This window comes from Narcine bancroftii, chromosome 1 (genome assembly GCF_036971445.1).
Source record: "Narcine bancroftii isolate sNarBan1 chromosome 1, sNarBan1.hap1, whole genome shotgun sequence".
Classification (NCBI taxonomy): Eukaryota; Metazoa; Chordata; class Chondrichthyes; order Torpediniformes; family Narcinidae; genus Narcine; species Narcine bancroftii.
This window is the reverse complement of record NC_091469.1, coordinates 414,725,649-414,741,275: the sequence shown is the minus strand read 5'-3', so window position 1 is coordinate 414,741,275 and position 15,627 is coordinate 414,725,649. Positions and strand designations below refer to the sequence as shown.

The following is a 15,627-nucleotide window of genomic DNA, read 5'->3' as shown; positions in this document are numbered from 1 at the left end:
TCCATCCATTACTGCTTTGTTGTCTTGCCTCCTTCTAATCTATTTTTTCAAGTTCATCTCTCATGCCACTGTATTCCCATTACTCCACTGAAATACGGACACATCTGACTTTAGTTTCTCCTTGTTAAATCTCAAATTGAACTCAATCATATTGTAATCATTGCCCCTCCCCATTGGTTCCTTTACTCTCAGCTCTCTAATCACTTCAGGTGCATCACACAACACCCAAACCAGTATAGCCAATCCCCTCGTTGGTTCATCAACAAGCTGTTCTAAAAAGCCATCTCATAGGCATTCCACAAATTCTCTCTCTTGCAATCCAGTGCCAACCTGGTTTTCTCAATCTACTTGGATTAAAATACCCCATGACTACCATAACATTGCCCTTCTGACATGCCTTTTCAATTTGCTGTTGTAATTTGTTGTCCATATCCCAGCTACTGTTTGGTCTACTGCCAAATGCCAACAGTGTCTTTTTACCTCTTGCCATTTCTTAACTCAACCCATAATGATTCCGTATCTTCTGATGCTATGTCATCTCTTTCTAATGATTTAATATTATTCCATACTGACAGTACCAAGTCACCCCCTCAGCTTACCTGTCTTTTCGATACACTGTGTATCCTTAGATATTCAGCTCCCAGTAATATCCATCCTTTAGCCACAACTCTGTGATGACCACAATATCATAACTGGCAATCTGTACAAGGTCATCTATTTTGTTTCTTATGCTGTGTGCATTTAAATACAAAACCTTTAGGACTGTATTTGTTACTTTTCTTGACCTTGTCCCTGTTGCATTGCAACTCATCCCACTGGCTGCACTGGGCTATCCCTCCACACAAATTCCCTACCAGCTGTCCCTACTTGTGCGCCAACTGCCTCTTCCTCTGCCTCTTCACTTGGTTCCCACTTCATTACAAAGCTAGGTTTAGCAGGCAATAAAGCATGTGCTAAATTAGCTCATATTGCAACATGAGTAGAGGCATCTTACTCAATTACATAAAGATCTGACAACTCCTGAAATATTGTGGCAGGTATGGTCTTCCCACCTGTAGAAGGATATATTTGTGATAAATAAGTGCAATGTAGAATCAGCAGATCAATTCCTGGGATGTCAGGTTTGTAAGAAGAGAGCTTAAGCAGACCAGGTTTAATTTAGAAAAATGAGAGATGATCTCACAGAATGTACAGAATATTGATAGGCTTGTCAGGAGAGAAGCACAGATGATGTTTCCATCCCTGTGGTGTCTAAAGCCATTTTACTATCTTAACATAAGCCATTGTACATACTGGAGAAAGATGAGAAGAATTTTCCTCAACCAAAGGGTTGAGAATTGTTGGAATTCTAAATTCAAAGGGCCTATATAAATTCATTTCAATATTTTTTGTGTTTTGAATATTAAGGTGATCAAGGACTATGGGATGAGGCAGGAAAGTGACACTGAGGTGAAAGAATAGCTGAGCAGACACGAAAGGCTGAAGAGCCAACACCTATTTCTGATTCTCTGAGATCTGTACAGAAACATCGTTGTTAGATTTTCCTGATTTTTTTAACGCAATTACCAATGAGATAAATCTTAAATATACATAGACTGCTTCTCAGTCAAATGGCCAATTAACCACTAAATGCATACCTAATAGGAGCAAGCATCTGTGCCCAACACTTACTGTAGTATATTTTCCCAGCTGGCAGAGAGAAGGGAAGGTTTCCTGGTGAGCTTTGCGAATCTTTTCAATTAGATCTTCTAATTCTGCTGTCATTGTGTAGCTTTCTGAACATTCTTGTTTTGGTGTCTCTTTTTTCTTTTTGTTTCTGTCATTTCGTACAGCTGGAAGACAAATAAATCACAATCAACCATCTTTAATGCAATTTATTTATCATCTTTCAAACCATGCAGCAAAAATAATGCACGCTCTGAATTGAAGCAACTGTTCTAGCCAGTCAATTAATCTTTGTCTGAGGTATAGTATCTGAAGGCACAAAATGGCTTTAGAATTAAAAACAAGAAAGGCTTAATGCAGATCTTTGTCAGGGCTACACTGATTTTACAGTAGATATACCAATTTTATTATTCACTAATAACAAAAAATGTTTATCATTCCTCAAAAATATGAAAAAGGGAATTTTACAGAACGATTCAAGTCTGAAGATGAAAATAAATTAGTAAACTTTACAAAGCAAGCAGAAAGGAAAGTGGTGCGAAGTGTTCAGAACTACAGTAACAAAAGGGAATGTGTTTGGCACACCTTTTTCATTAGCCTATTTATTTTCCAAACAGACAATGCACTGGTAGGAAGATGCATTAGAATCCATTACTTGGTTGGAAAAATTGGTCAGACATTGGCAGCTGGAAACTGCCCTTGGATTCACCAGGAAACTCAGCTCCAGATATTTACAATGTGACCATCTATGATGTTTCACAGCCAGCCTACTTGAAAAATCAACCCTGATAACTGAAGACACTCCAGCCACAGATTAATTACCAGGAATACATGCATTAATCCATGTAAATTATACTGTATGACCAGTCACAATGAACAATATACTAGTACATTTTTGGTTAAGTAGATCAACACATTGATGGTATCTTTCCAGTACCTTGAGATACCTGCTGTAGGCATTCAAGACTCAGATGGATGCAGTGTGGTGAACCACTGTAATGTATAATTATCTAGTCAAGCACACCTATTGGTCGGTTGTATCTGTGGCCCCTCCCCACAGGCTCCTGTATAAAGGTGACTGTTCCACAATCCCCTGCAACTCAGTGCAGGACAACCAAACAGTAGGGATATGCATGTTCTCAAGTGAATTTAAGTCTATTGGTTTATCCACAATAGTATTCTGAGTGATTGAAGGTGCATCAATTAAATTCACTTAAAAGTTTTCTACAATGGAGCAGATTTTCAAGCCAGAAAAGCTGGAAATTGACCCTCAATCACCTGAGGCATCCACCAACTTTGAATTCTGGCTGCGCTGTTTTGAAGCATTCCTGCAGGCCTCCTCTACCATTGTGCGATCCAAACTCCAAGTACTGCACTCCCGGGTTGGCACCCTGGTGTACTCCATGATCAGGGATGCCACAATGTACCAGAAAGCAAGGATATTCTCAAAGGGAAATAGCTGTGTAAAATCAATATTGTCTATGGTAGACACCTTCTAGTGACTCGAAAACAACAATCCAGTGAGTCAAACACCGAATATCTTCAGACCCTGTGAGCACTTGGCAGGACATGCAAATGTAAAGCTATGTCCGCTGCGGTGTACACAGAGGACCTGATCTGGGATGCCTTTGTCATGGGGATCAGGTCGAATTACATACGACAAAGACTTTGGAGCAAGGAGAACTCGGTCTGTGGAGAACCGTCAAGCTGGCTGGTACGTTGAATGTGGCTCCCAAGAACATGGAGGCTTACTTAACTGACAACACATCCACCTCATGGTCACCACAGTTGCAGCCATCCTGGGATGTGCCACCACCCCACCCCGCTTCACTAATGACCAGACTATAGCAGCAGTGCTCCGCGAAAGCCTCTCGATGCTCTCGACCATCTCTGGTAATGACCCTACCACAGCTGTGGTGTTTTGGGAACTGCCAAAGTGCTAATTCTGCAGCCTGGGCAAGCATCGGAGGAAGCGCTGCCCAGCGAAGGATTCAATCTGTTCCAGGTGCATAAAGAAGGGCCACTACATTATGTAAGTCCAAACTCCTTCCTAGCACTTGCAATCCATGGGGCCTGCCATCTTGGACACCATCTTCAGGACCCAGCTGTGCCACATGCAGGCCGTGGAGGCTGCCATCTTCCAGATCCAGCAACACTGCATGTGGGCCCTGGGGGCCGCCATCTTCTACTACAGCGATGTGCAATGACCTGACTCTAGCCTCCATCACCCTCAACCAGGACAGTCTGCACTAACTTGCCAGGTCAATGGCAAGTTACATCAAGGAAAACAGCCTCATGATGAGTTGCTTGTTCGATAGTGGGGGCACGGAGAATTTTATACATCTGGACACAGTGGGGTGTCTCTCCTTCACAGTACTGCTGGTGAACCAAAAGGTCTCCTTGGCATCCAAGTCGTATACAGGAAACATTTGGGGTTTCTGTATTGTGACTTTAACAGTGCAGGGTACTGTATATGACAACTTTAGACTGATGGCAATGTCACAGCTCTGCACTGTTGAACTATTGGGGCTTGATTTTCAATTTCACTTTGAAAGCGTGACGATGGCGTTTGATGGGCCCCATCCACCCTCACTATTCGTAACCAGCAATTCGACAGCCAATCCCCCTCCATACATGTACACTAATCAAACCATTCATCATACATGACTTGTGGGCTCTCCACACTTAAAGTCCCCCCTCCGTCGCTATTCGCCAACCTCACCCCCAACTGCAAACCCGTTGCCACTAAAAGCAGATGGTACAGCACCGGAGACAAGGCCTTCATCGGGGCAGAGGTACAACGCTTATTTAAGGAAGGGGTTATTGAATCCAGCAATAGCCCTTGGAGAACGCAAGTAGCGATAGTGCGGAACGGGGAAAAGAATAGGATGGTCATTGACTACAGTCAGATCACCAACAGATACACACAATTGGACGCATACCCCCTTCCACGAAACACTGACATGGTCAACCAAATTGCCCAGTATCAGGTCTTTTCGACCAACTACCTAAAGTCAGCATATCACCAACTACCCATCTGCCCAGAGGACCGCCAATATAAGCCATTTGAGGCAGATGATAGCTTCTACCACTTCCTACGGGACCCCTTTGGCATCACAAAAGGCGTCTCAGTCTTCCAGCGGGAGGTGGACCATAGAGTGGATCAGTACAAGTTGGAGTCATTTCCCTGTATCTCGATAATGTCATCATCTGTGACCATGACCTGCAGGACCAAGATGTCAATCTCAAGAGATTTGTCGAGATAGCCAAGCTCCTTAATCTAACGTACAACAAGGCCAAGTGCATGTTCCACACAACTCATCTGACTATCCTTGGCTGTATCATGGAGAATGACATCATTGGCCCGAACCCAAACCACATGAGACCACTCTTGGAGCTTCACCTTCCACACAACCTCAAGGCCCTGAAGAGGTGCCTTGGGTTTTTCTCCTTTATGCTCGGTGGGTTCCCATTATGAGGACAAGGCCTTCTGGCGGAGGAGGCTTGTGCAGCCTTCAACTGCATCAAGTCTGATATTGGCAAGGCCACAATGGATGCTTTCGAAAAATTCACCCTTTTTCAAGTGGAAAGCGACGCGTCAGAAATTGCCCTGGCAGTCACCCTTAATTAGGCTGGCGCCCATCACATTTTTTTCACGCCCCTGCAGGGCTCTAAGATTTGACACTCCTCAGTTGAAAAAAAGGCCCAAGCCATTGTCGAAGCAGGGCAGCACTGGCACCATTACTTGCCAGTAAGAGATTTGCTTTGCTGATTAATCAGAATGCTGTCATGTTCATGTTCAACAATCAGCAGCAGTGCAAAATGAAAAGTGATAGAGTACTGTGGTGGAGAATAGAATTATCACTATGACATCCTGTATCGACTGGCGAAATTTAACGATCCTCTAGATGCCGGGTCCCGTGGGACCTGTGCCAGTACCCAGACTGACCGACTGCAAAACTTCCATAATGATCTCTGTCACCCAGAGTCACCAGATTTTTTTTACTTTGTTAAAGCACGCAACCTGGCATACTCCATTGACGAGATCAGGACCATGACAAAGAAATGTCAGGTCTATGCTGAGTGCAAGCTGCGCTTCTACCAGCCAGACAGGTCACAACTTATTAAAGTCACTCGCCCCTTCGAGCGACTCAGTGTCATCTTTAAATGAACCCTGCCCTTCACCAATTGTAACATATACTTCCTTTCCATCATTCATGAATACTACCGTTTTCCATTTGCCATCCCCTGTTCAGACATGACCACTGCCACAGTCATCAAGGCCCTGTACAGCCTCTTCACTCTATTTGGCTTCCCCAGTTATATCCACAGTGACTGAGGGCCTTCCTTTATGAGAGACGAGTTACGCCAGTACCTGTTGGTCAGAGGCATTCCCATGGGCAGAGCCACTAGTTACAACCCACAGGGTAATGGGCAAGTGGAGAGGGAGAATGCTACTGTCTGGAAGGCAGTCCTCCTGGCCTTGTGGTCCAAAGGCCTCTCAGTCTCCCGCTGACAGGAGGTTCTCCCAGAGGCCCTCCACTCTACCAGGTCCCTGCTGTGCACTGTCACAAATGCTAGACCACATGAATGTATGTTTTCCTTCCCCAGGAAATCTGCTACAGGGACCACACTACTGGTATAGCTGATATCCCCAGGACCCATCCTGCTTTGGAGGTATATGAGAACCCAAACGTTTGACCCAATGGCCGAAAGAATCCACCTCCTCCACGCCAACCCCCAATATGCCTACGTGGCATATCCAGACGAACATAAGGACACCGTTTCCATCAGGGACTTGGCTCCCTCAAGGACCCCGGAGACCATTGCTAATCACCTCACTCCCTCGTTGAACACACCCAACCTCTGGTATCCTGCCTCTGCCCCAAGGGAGGATACACCAGGCATGGCACCCACCCACCAGCACAATACTGATGAATATAAACCAGTGCCCAAGACCATCCAGGACTCTGCAGCTGCACCACAGCCACAACTGGTTCTACAACGGTCCCAGCAAATGACCAGACTGCTTGATAGGCTGAACTTATGACTTTCAAATTGTAAACATAACTTTGTAAGTTCTACTTCACCCCACGAGATTCTTTTTAAAAACAAGGAGTGAATGTGGTAAACCACTGTTTCTTTCTTTGGCTTGGCTTCGCGGACGAAGATTTATGGAGGGGGTAAATGTCCACGTCATCTGCAGGCTCGTTTGTGGCTGACAAGTCCGATGCGAGACAGGCAGACACGGTTGCAGCGGTTGCAGGGGAAAATTGGCTGGTTGGGGTTGGGTGTTGGGTTTTTCCTCCTTTGCCTTTTGTCAGTGAGGTGGGCTCTGCGGTCTTCTTCAAAGGAGGTTGATGCCCGCCGAACTGTGAGGTGCCAAGATGCACAGTTTGAGGCGATATCAGCCCACTGGCGGTGGTCATTGTGGCAGGCACCAAGAGATTTCTTTAGGCAGTCCTTGTACCTTTTCTTTGGTGCACCTCTGTCACAGTGGCCAGTGGAGAGCTCGCCATATAACACGATCTTGGGAAGGCGATGGTCCTCCATTCTGGAGACATGACCCACCCAGCGCAGCTGGATCTTCAGCAGCGTGGACTCGATGCTGTCGACCTCTGCCATCTCGAGTACTTCGACATTAGGGATGAAAGCGCTCCAATGAATGTTGAGGATGGAGCAGAGACAACGCTGGTGGAAGCGTTCTAGGAGCCGTAGGTGATGCCGGTAGAGGACCCATGATTCAGAGCCGAACAGGAGTGTGGGTATGACAACGGCTCTGTGTACGCTTATCTTTGTGAGGTTTTTCAGTTGGTTGTTTTTCCACTCTTTTGTGTAGTCTTCCAAAGGCGCTATTTGCCTTGGCGAGTCTGTTGTCTATCTCGTTGTCGATCCTTGCATCTGATGAAATGGTGCAGCCGAGATAGGTAAACTGGTTGACCGTTTTGAGTTTTGTGTGCCCGATGGAGATGTGGGGGGGCTGGTAGTCATGGTGGGGAGCTGGCTGATGGAGGACCTCAGTTTTCTTCAGGCTGACTTCCAGGCCAAACATTTTGGCAGTTTCCGCAAAACAGGACGTCAAGCGCTGAAGAGCTGGCTCTGAATGGGCAACTAAAGCGGCACTAAACTCTAACCACTGTAATGTATAATTATCTGGTCAAGTGTGCCTAATGGCCAGTTATACCTGTGGCCCCTCCCCATAAGGCTTCTGTACAAAAAGCCCCCTGAAATTCAGTGCAGGATAACTGAACAGTAGGGATATGCTACGTTCTCAAGTGAGTTCAAGCCAAATGTTTCTCCACAATAGTCTCCTGAGAGATTGATGGTGCATTATAATGGCAGAGATCTCTGCTTTCAGGTAGATTATGAGCAACATGTAGATCTTCTAACATCCTTTTCCTCAGTTGACCAAAGACTATGTCGGTACATTAAAGGCAATGATGGAATTCACCATTAATGTCTGCCTTTGTTGAGAGATGGCTCCTGTGATATAGGAAGTGGTTGTTCCCCATTTCAATCATTTATTATGATACAGGAGAACATTTGTCTAGTGCTGCCTAGCAGCAAACTATCTCACCAGTCCTATTTCCCCGCAACTTCTTGCCCATTAACCCCCATCCCCCCTTTGATTATTTTAGCCTCTTACCTACTTAAGGGTAACCAATTTATCTGGTGCAACATGGAATCCCAATAAAATATCAGTGCTGGAATTTGAACCATCACCTCTTGGACTGCTTGGCCAGCCTAAAGGGTTTTCTGTTGTGAATCTTTATTATTGGAAGATGGTGTAGATCAGGGAGGCAGTTTGGTAAAGGTGTTCTTGCCCCAATAATTTCTTCAATCTTTCTCACTGTAACACAGCATCTCACCTCCAACAAGCTTCCTACAAGAGTTGAGATAATCTACATGTCCAGTATAGAAACTGTTCAATCCTACATTTCAGACTCAAGATCCACCCAACTTCAGTAGCTAATCTGCAATAACCATATGAGACTTGAGTATGTGCACATCCACGGGTTGTAGAAGACATCATCCCTGAAGCACACAAGAGGATGAATGAAACATGAATCCGCATCATTATTTCAAAAATATTATACAATCATCAGCCTTACTCAAAAGCCACAAACATAATTGGAACTCACAAATATGTCAAACTAGTGCAGCAGAAAGTGCTCTAAAAACGTTATGCCAAAGACATAGTATACAGCTTAATACTTTATATTTGATGAAAAAAATCAGCTTTGTGTATACCACAGGAGACCACCATGAACATAATAGCAAAAAGTATTTACAAAATTACATGCAAGTTTTTTCAAATGTTAAATTTTTTGCAGGTAAATTGAATCTTCTACTCAAGTATTCCATGATAAATACAATTAAACGTCTGGGGCAGTCCATCATATTCATTGGGATTCAACTGATATTCAGTATGTTTGAGGATGAACTTCTGCCTCAGCTATACGTTCCTCATTTGTCTTAACTTCTTTTGTGCCCAAATACTTACCACTTCCCTACTTAAATATATTCAGTGACTGAGCATTTCATATCCCTTAGAGACTGCGTTTTGGTCTCTATTAGTCACAAGGACAAAGCATAATTGCATAATTTATAAAGGTTTTGGATAACATAATCATGTGATGTAGTGAGCTACTAAAACGATCACTATCCAATCAAGAGAACATTTGACAGAGAGCAAAATCATCCCCTAGCTTTTCTATTAAAACTTGCAAGTTATTAACAAATTTGAAAAAGTAAAAATATCTGAAAATACATTAAACACTCTTGAATAATTAAAAACTTTTCTGCAACATAAAGGTAGTATGACTTACCTAATTCTTTTGCACAGCTAAAACATTTCCATGAAAGTGAATGTGCTTCCATGCCTAGACACAGGATTTAAGAGTAGATTCCCCAAGTAATTACTGAATTGAGCAAGTTTTTGCTCCCTACCACATGGAGAATGCAACTCGGAAACTGCCAGCAATATTCACTCAGCAGGTTTAGGACTAACACATTCAGAAGAACCCAGAAAAATATAGGTCAAGGTATTTGCTTTTCTTTGTAGGCTAAGGTGGAAATTACTATCACATATTTTATTGAGAGATAAACTTAGCAGCTCTGCATTCATTCCCAGTGGAGAATCACATTGCTGGGGATTCCTTTTAGAAATTTGTGCATATGATTTTTTTCAACTATCTTTATTAAATACTCATGAAAGAAGTGAGGGTTCAAATTTCAGTAAATGCTTTTTGCCCGAGTGCAAGACTTGTTTATATGGAAGAATACAGTATTGTCTATGATAAATTAAACTTGCAATTCCAAGCATGTTCATTTGAATCTTCTCTGTGAGTAGAAGCCTCATCATAAACACATTCACTAACTGGAATAATTGAAAAATAAAAGAAAAAAATATTGTTGATTTGTATTTCAGAAGGAAAATCCTGCTTACCATGGACATATCAAGTACTTTGTATGTGAAGGTTAGTGAGCCTTGAAGTATGGAAAATCATCCTTCTACTTCTATGGTTCTATGGTTAATTTCCTTAAACCATTATGGTATCCTGCCTCTGCCCCAAGGGAGGATACACCAGGCATGGTGTACCCACCAGCACAATACTGATGAATATTCTCCACCTTAGAATCAAATTAATTGTGCATCTTTTTTAAAGAAGTCACATGGATATCATGTAAATGAAGAATATCTGTTGGCATATGCCATGACAGGTTACTTCAGTGTTATATCTAAGTGAATAGATAGAACTACTGCATAAGGAAGAATCTACGTTGACACTTTACTGCTGGAGTTTGGGAATAAGGAAAGAAACAAGAACGCTATAATCCCATAGTTCATTATCTTAAAAAGTTCTCTCAACACAATTTCTCTGGTGCTCTGGCCAATATTTATTCCATCCAACATCACTAGACCAATTGTCTTCTCCTTACATTTGTTGAGGACTTGCTCTGTGTAAACAGGCTTTTGCATTCCCTACATTACAAAAATGCTATTCCACAAACTTATTTCATTGCCTGAAAGGTCTTTTAGGTAAACTAAAATGTGAAAGACAATATCTCAATGCAAAGCATTTATTTTCCTTCCAAGGTAGTCAGAATTAAGGGATCTCATTTAGAAAGGTAGCCAGCTGTCCCATGTCTATATTACTGATCCTCATGTTGAGGAACTTTGGGGGACATCCGATGCGCTCTAGTATTTGCCAAAGCCCTTTCCTGCTCATGGTGTCGAAGGCTTTGGTGAGGTCAACAAAGGTGATGTAGAGTCCTTTGTTTTGTTCTCTGCACTTTTCTTGGAGCTGTCTGAGGGCAAAGACCATGTCAGTAGTTCCTCTGTTTGCGCGAAAGCCGCACTGTGATTCTGGGAGAATATTCTCGGCGACACTAGGTATTATTCTATTTAGTAGAATCCTAGCGAAGATTTTGCCTGCAATGGAGAGCAACGTGATTCCCCTGTAGTTTGAGCAGTCTGATTTCTCGCCTTTGTTTTTGTACAGGGTGATGATGGTGGCATCACGAAGATCCTGAGGCAGTTTTCCTTGGTCCCAACAAAGCTTGAAAAACTCATGCAGTTTGGCATGCAGAGTTTTGCCACCAGCCTTCCAGACCTCTGGGGGGATTCCATCCATACCTGCTGCTTTCCCACTTTTCAGTTGTTCGATTGCCTTATATGTCTCATCCAGGGTGAGGACCTCATCCAGCTCTAGCCTTAGGGGCTGTTGAGGGAGCTGGAGCAGGGCGGAATCTTGGACTGAGCGGTTGGCACTGAAAAGAGATTGGAAGTGTTCTGACCATCGGTTGAGGATGGAGATCTTGTTGCTGAGGAGGACTTTGCCGTCTGAGCTGCGCAGCGGGCTTTGGACTTGGGGTGAGGGGCCGTACACAGCCTTTAGAGCCTCGTAGAAACCCCTGAAGTCGCCAATGTCCGCGCTGAGATGGGTTCGTTTGGCGAGGCTAGTCCACCACTCATTTTGGATCTCCCGGAGTTTACGCTGAAGATGGCTGCATGTGCGACGGAAGGCTTGTTTCTTCTCTGGACAGGATGGCTTTGTAAGGTGAGCCTGGTGGGCAGCTCGCTTCTTTGCCAGCAGCTCCTGGATTTCCTGGCTGTTTTCGTCAAACCAGTCCTTGTTTTTCCTGGAGGAGAAGCCCAGTACCTCTTCAGTGGATTGCAGTATGGTAGTCTTCAACTGATCCCAGAGGGTTTCAGGGGACGGGTCCGTGAGGCGGGTTGCATCGTCGAACTTTGCTTTGAGGTTTGCCTGGAAGTTTCCTCTCGCTTCGTCCGACTGCAGGTTTCCAACATTGAACCTCTTTCTGGGGGCTTTACTGTTCCTGGGCTTTGGCTTGAAGTGAAGGTTGAGCTTGCAGCGAACCAGCCGGTGGTCAGTGTGGCATTCCGCGCTAGGCATGACCCTGGTGTGGAGCACATCTCGTTTGTCACTTTCTCGCACCAGGATGTAGTCCAGGAGGTGCCAGTGTTTGGATCGGGGATGCATCCAGGTGGTCTTAAGGCTGTCCCTCTGCTGAAAAAGGGTGTTTGTAATGACAAGCCGCTGTTCTGCGCAGAGCTCCCGGTCCTCCATCAGCCAGCTCCCCACCATGACTACCAGCCCCCCCACATCTCCATCGGGCACACAAAACTCAAAACGGTCAACCAGTTTACCTATCTCGGCTGCACCATTTCATCAGATGCAAGGATCGACAATGAGATAGACAACAGACTCGCCAAGGCAAATAGCGCCTTTGGAAGACTACACAAAAGAGTCTGGAAAAACAACCAACTGAAAAACCTCACAAAGATAAGCGTATACAGAGCCGTTGTCATACCCACACTCCTGTGTGGCTCCGAATCATGGGTCCTCTACCGGCATCACCTACGGCTCCTAGAACGCTTCCACCAGCGTTGTCTCTGCTCCATCCTCAACATCCATTGGAGCGCTTTCATCCCTAACGTCGAAGCACTCGAGATGGCAGAGGTCGACAGCATCGAGTCCACGCTGCTGATGATCCAGCTGCGCTGGATGGGTCTCGTCTCCAGAATGGAGGACCATCGCCTTCCCAAGATCGTGTTATATGGCGAGCTCTCCACTGGCCACCGTGACAGAGGTGCACCAAAGAAAAGGTACAAGGACTGCCTAAAGAAATCTCTTGGTGCCTGCCACATTGACCACCGCCAGTGGGCTGATATCGCCTCAAACCGTGCATCTTGGCGCCTCACAGTTTGGCAGCCAGCAACCTCCTTTGAAGAAGACCGCAGAGCCCACCTCACTGACAAAAGGCAAAGGAGGAAAAACCCAACACCCAACCCCAACCAACCAATTTTCCCCTGCAGCCGCTGCAACCGTGTCTGCCTGTCCCGCATCGGACTTGTCAGCCACAAACGAGCCTGCAGCTGACGTGGACATTTACCCCCTCCTTAAATCTTCGTCCGCGAAGCCAAGCCAAAGAAGAAATATTCCTGATCCTTAGTGTTGAGATAGACACCAAACACATAAATTTCATTAATTCCCCTGCTACTGTTAGCAATTTTGAGGAAAAAAAAGATGCCAGAAAATTGTAGTGAGGCAGTCTTTGAAAAAAATAGCTATTCTTCCTACCCTTTGTGACATACTTCTTGGGCAAAAATGCATATTTATTTAGCCACCAATCGGGAACATTGGTTAGGATTGTCCCCGAATAACTGTTGCCCAGATAATTCCCACAGCAGCAAAGCTATCATAGAAGAAAATACAGGACAGACCATTGATGCATTGATCATTTAAAAATTCAAAAGTAAAAGGAAAGAAAATAAAAAAAATGAAACAAGGGTGGACATGAAAACAAAGTAAATATCTGCTTAAAAAAGATAAAGGTGGATAAATCTCCCGGACCGGACAAAATATTCCCTAGGACACTCAGGGAGGCTAGTGGACAGTTAATGGGGCCATTAACAGAGATATTTAGGATGTCACTGGCCACGAGGGTGGTGCCAAAGTATTGCAGGGTGGCGCATGTGGTTCCTCTGTTTAAGAAAGGGTCCAAATGCAAACCTGGGAATTATAGGCCTGTAAGTCTGACATCTGTGGTGGGCAAGTTGATGGAAAGTGTTCTGAGGGATGGTATTTACAAATTTTTGGAGGTACAGGGATTGATAGGGAGTAATCAGCATGGTTTTGTCAGGAGTAGATCATGCTTGACAAACCTGATTGAGTACTTCGAGGGGGTTACAAAAAAGGTTGCTGAAGGGAAAGCTGTGGATGTTGTCTATTTGGACTTTAGTAAAGCTTTTGACAAAGTTCCCCACAGGAGGTTAGGAAAAAAGGTGGAGGCATTAGGTATAAATAAAGAGGTAGTGAAATGGATTCAGCAGTGGTTGGATGGGAGGCGTCAGAGAGTAGTGGTAGAAAATTGTTTGTCCAATTGGAGGCCGGTGACTAGTGGAGTTCCTCAGGGTTCGGTCCTGGGTCCACTATTATTTGTTATATATATTAACGATCTGGATGTAGGGGTGAAGAATTGGATAAGCAAGTTTGCGGATGACACAAAGATTGGTGGTGTTGTGGACAGTGAGGTAGATTACCGTAGATTAAAAGGTGATTTAGGAAGGCTGGAGGTGTGGGCTGAGAAATGGTTGATGGAATTTAATACAGATAAATGTGAGGTGCTACATTTTGGAAAGACAAATTTAAATAGGTCATATACATTGAATGGTAGACAATTGAGGAGTGCAGAGCAACAAAGGGATTTAGGAGTTATGGTAAATAGTACCCTCAAGGCTGATACTCAGGTAGATGGTGTGGTGAAGAAGGCATTTGGAGTATTGAATTCAAGAGTAGGGAGGTTATGATGAAATTGTACAAGGCATTGGTGAGGCCAAATTTGGAGTACTGTGTACAGTTCTGGTCACCAAATTATAGGAAAGATATAAACAAAATAGAGAGAGTGCAGAGAAGGTTCACGAGAATGTTGACAGGATTTCAGGGTCTGAGTTACAGGGAAAGGTTGTGCAGACTGGGGCTTTTTTCTCTGGAGCGTAGAAGATTGAGAGGGGACTTGCTAGAGGTTTTTAAGATTTTAAAAGGGACAGACAGTAAATGTGGATAGGTTTTTTCAATTAAAAAGGGGGAGATTCAAACTAGAGGACATGGTTTAAGATTGAAGGGGGAAAATTATAAGGGGAACATGAGGGGAAATTTCTTTACGCACAGGGTGGTGGGGATGTGGAATGAGCTTCCGGCAGATGTGGTCGAAGCGGGATCATTGGTTACATTTAAGGAAAGACTGGATCATTACATGGATAGGAGGGGACTAGGAGGGTGGGGATTTGCTACGGCATGGACTAGTAGGGCCGAACTGGCCTGTTCTGTGCTGTAAGTGGTTATATGGTTATATGCTTTAATGTTTTACATTTTTTTTCTGTTTTTCCAAATGTTATTAAGTACATTTTCATGATAAAAATTATAATTGTCAGTGAAATAGAAATGCATACATTCTTAAAGTTCAGAGGTTGGTGTTTAATTATCTGTATTCAATCTGATTTCCAATCTCCATGCTGGTCTTCATTTACTTATTCTTTTTTTTGAAATTTTTAGTTAATCTCACATATGCATTAAAAAAGCAAACAAAAATTTCTTATTCAAAAATAGTGAAAAGTTAATACAGAGTGATTTTAAAAAAATCCCCCTTCCATCCTCACCCCTCCTTCGAAAGAAAAGAAAGTAATGAAAGATAAAAGAAAATATTTGGATAATATTTATAAAAACTTACTAAAACTATCAAATAAAGTCCAACATATCTTAATTTTTAGAAGTCAGAAGATTTAGGTTGGACAATTACAACTTTATTCCTGCAATTTGTAAATATTATTCTCAAACCTTTTGAAAATTGCAAATGGATTACGTAAATTATATGTAATCCTTTCAAGTAGTATACAACTACGTATTTCGTTATGCCATCTACCCATTCTCAAAT

At 43.6% G+C, this 15,627-nt stretch overlaps 1 protein-coding gene across 13 annotated transcripts in view; it reads right to left on the bottom strand.

The window, feature by feature from the left end:
- The window catches only part of LOC138751556 (retinoic acid receptor beta), a 942,630-nt gene that overhangs the window by 104,282 nt on the left and 822,721 nt on the right, over nt 1-15,627 (bottom strand). For all 13 annotated transcript variants that reach the window (XM_069913985.1, XM_069913986.1, XM_069913984.1 and 10 more), the window contains one exon: nt 1,672-1,832. In XM_069913985.1, coding sequence (XP_069770086.1) covers nt 1,672-1,832 — 161 coding nt within the window. The remainder of the gene's footprint in view (nt 1-1,671; nt 1,833-15,627) is intronic.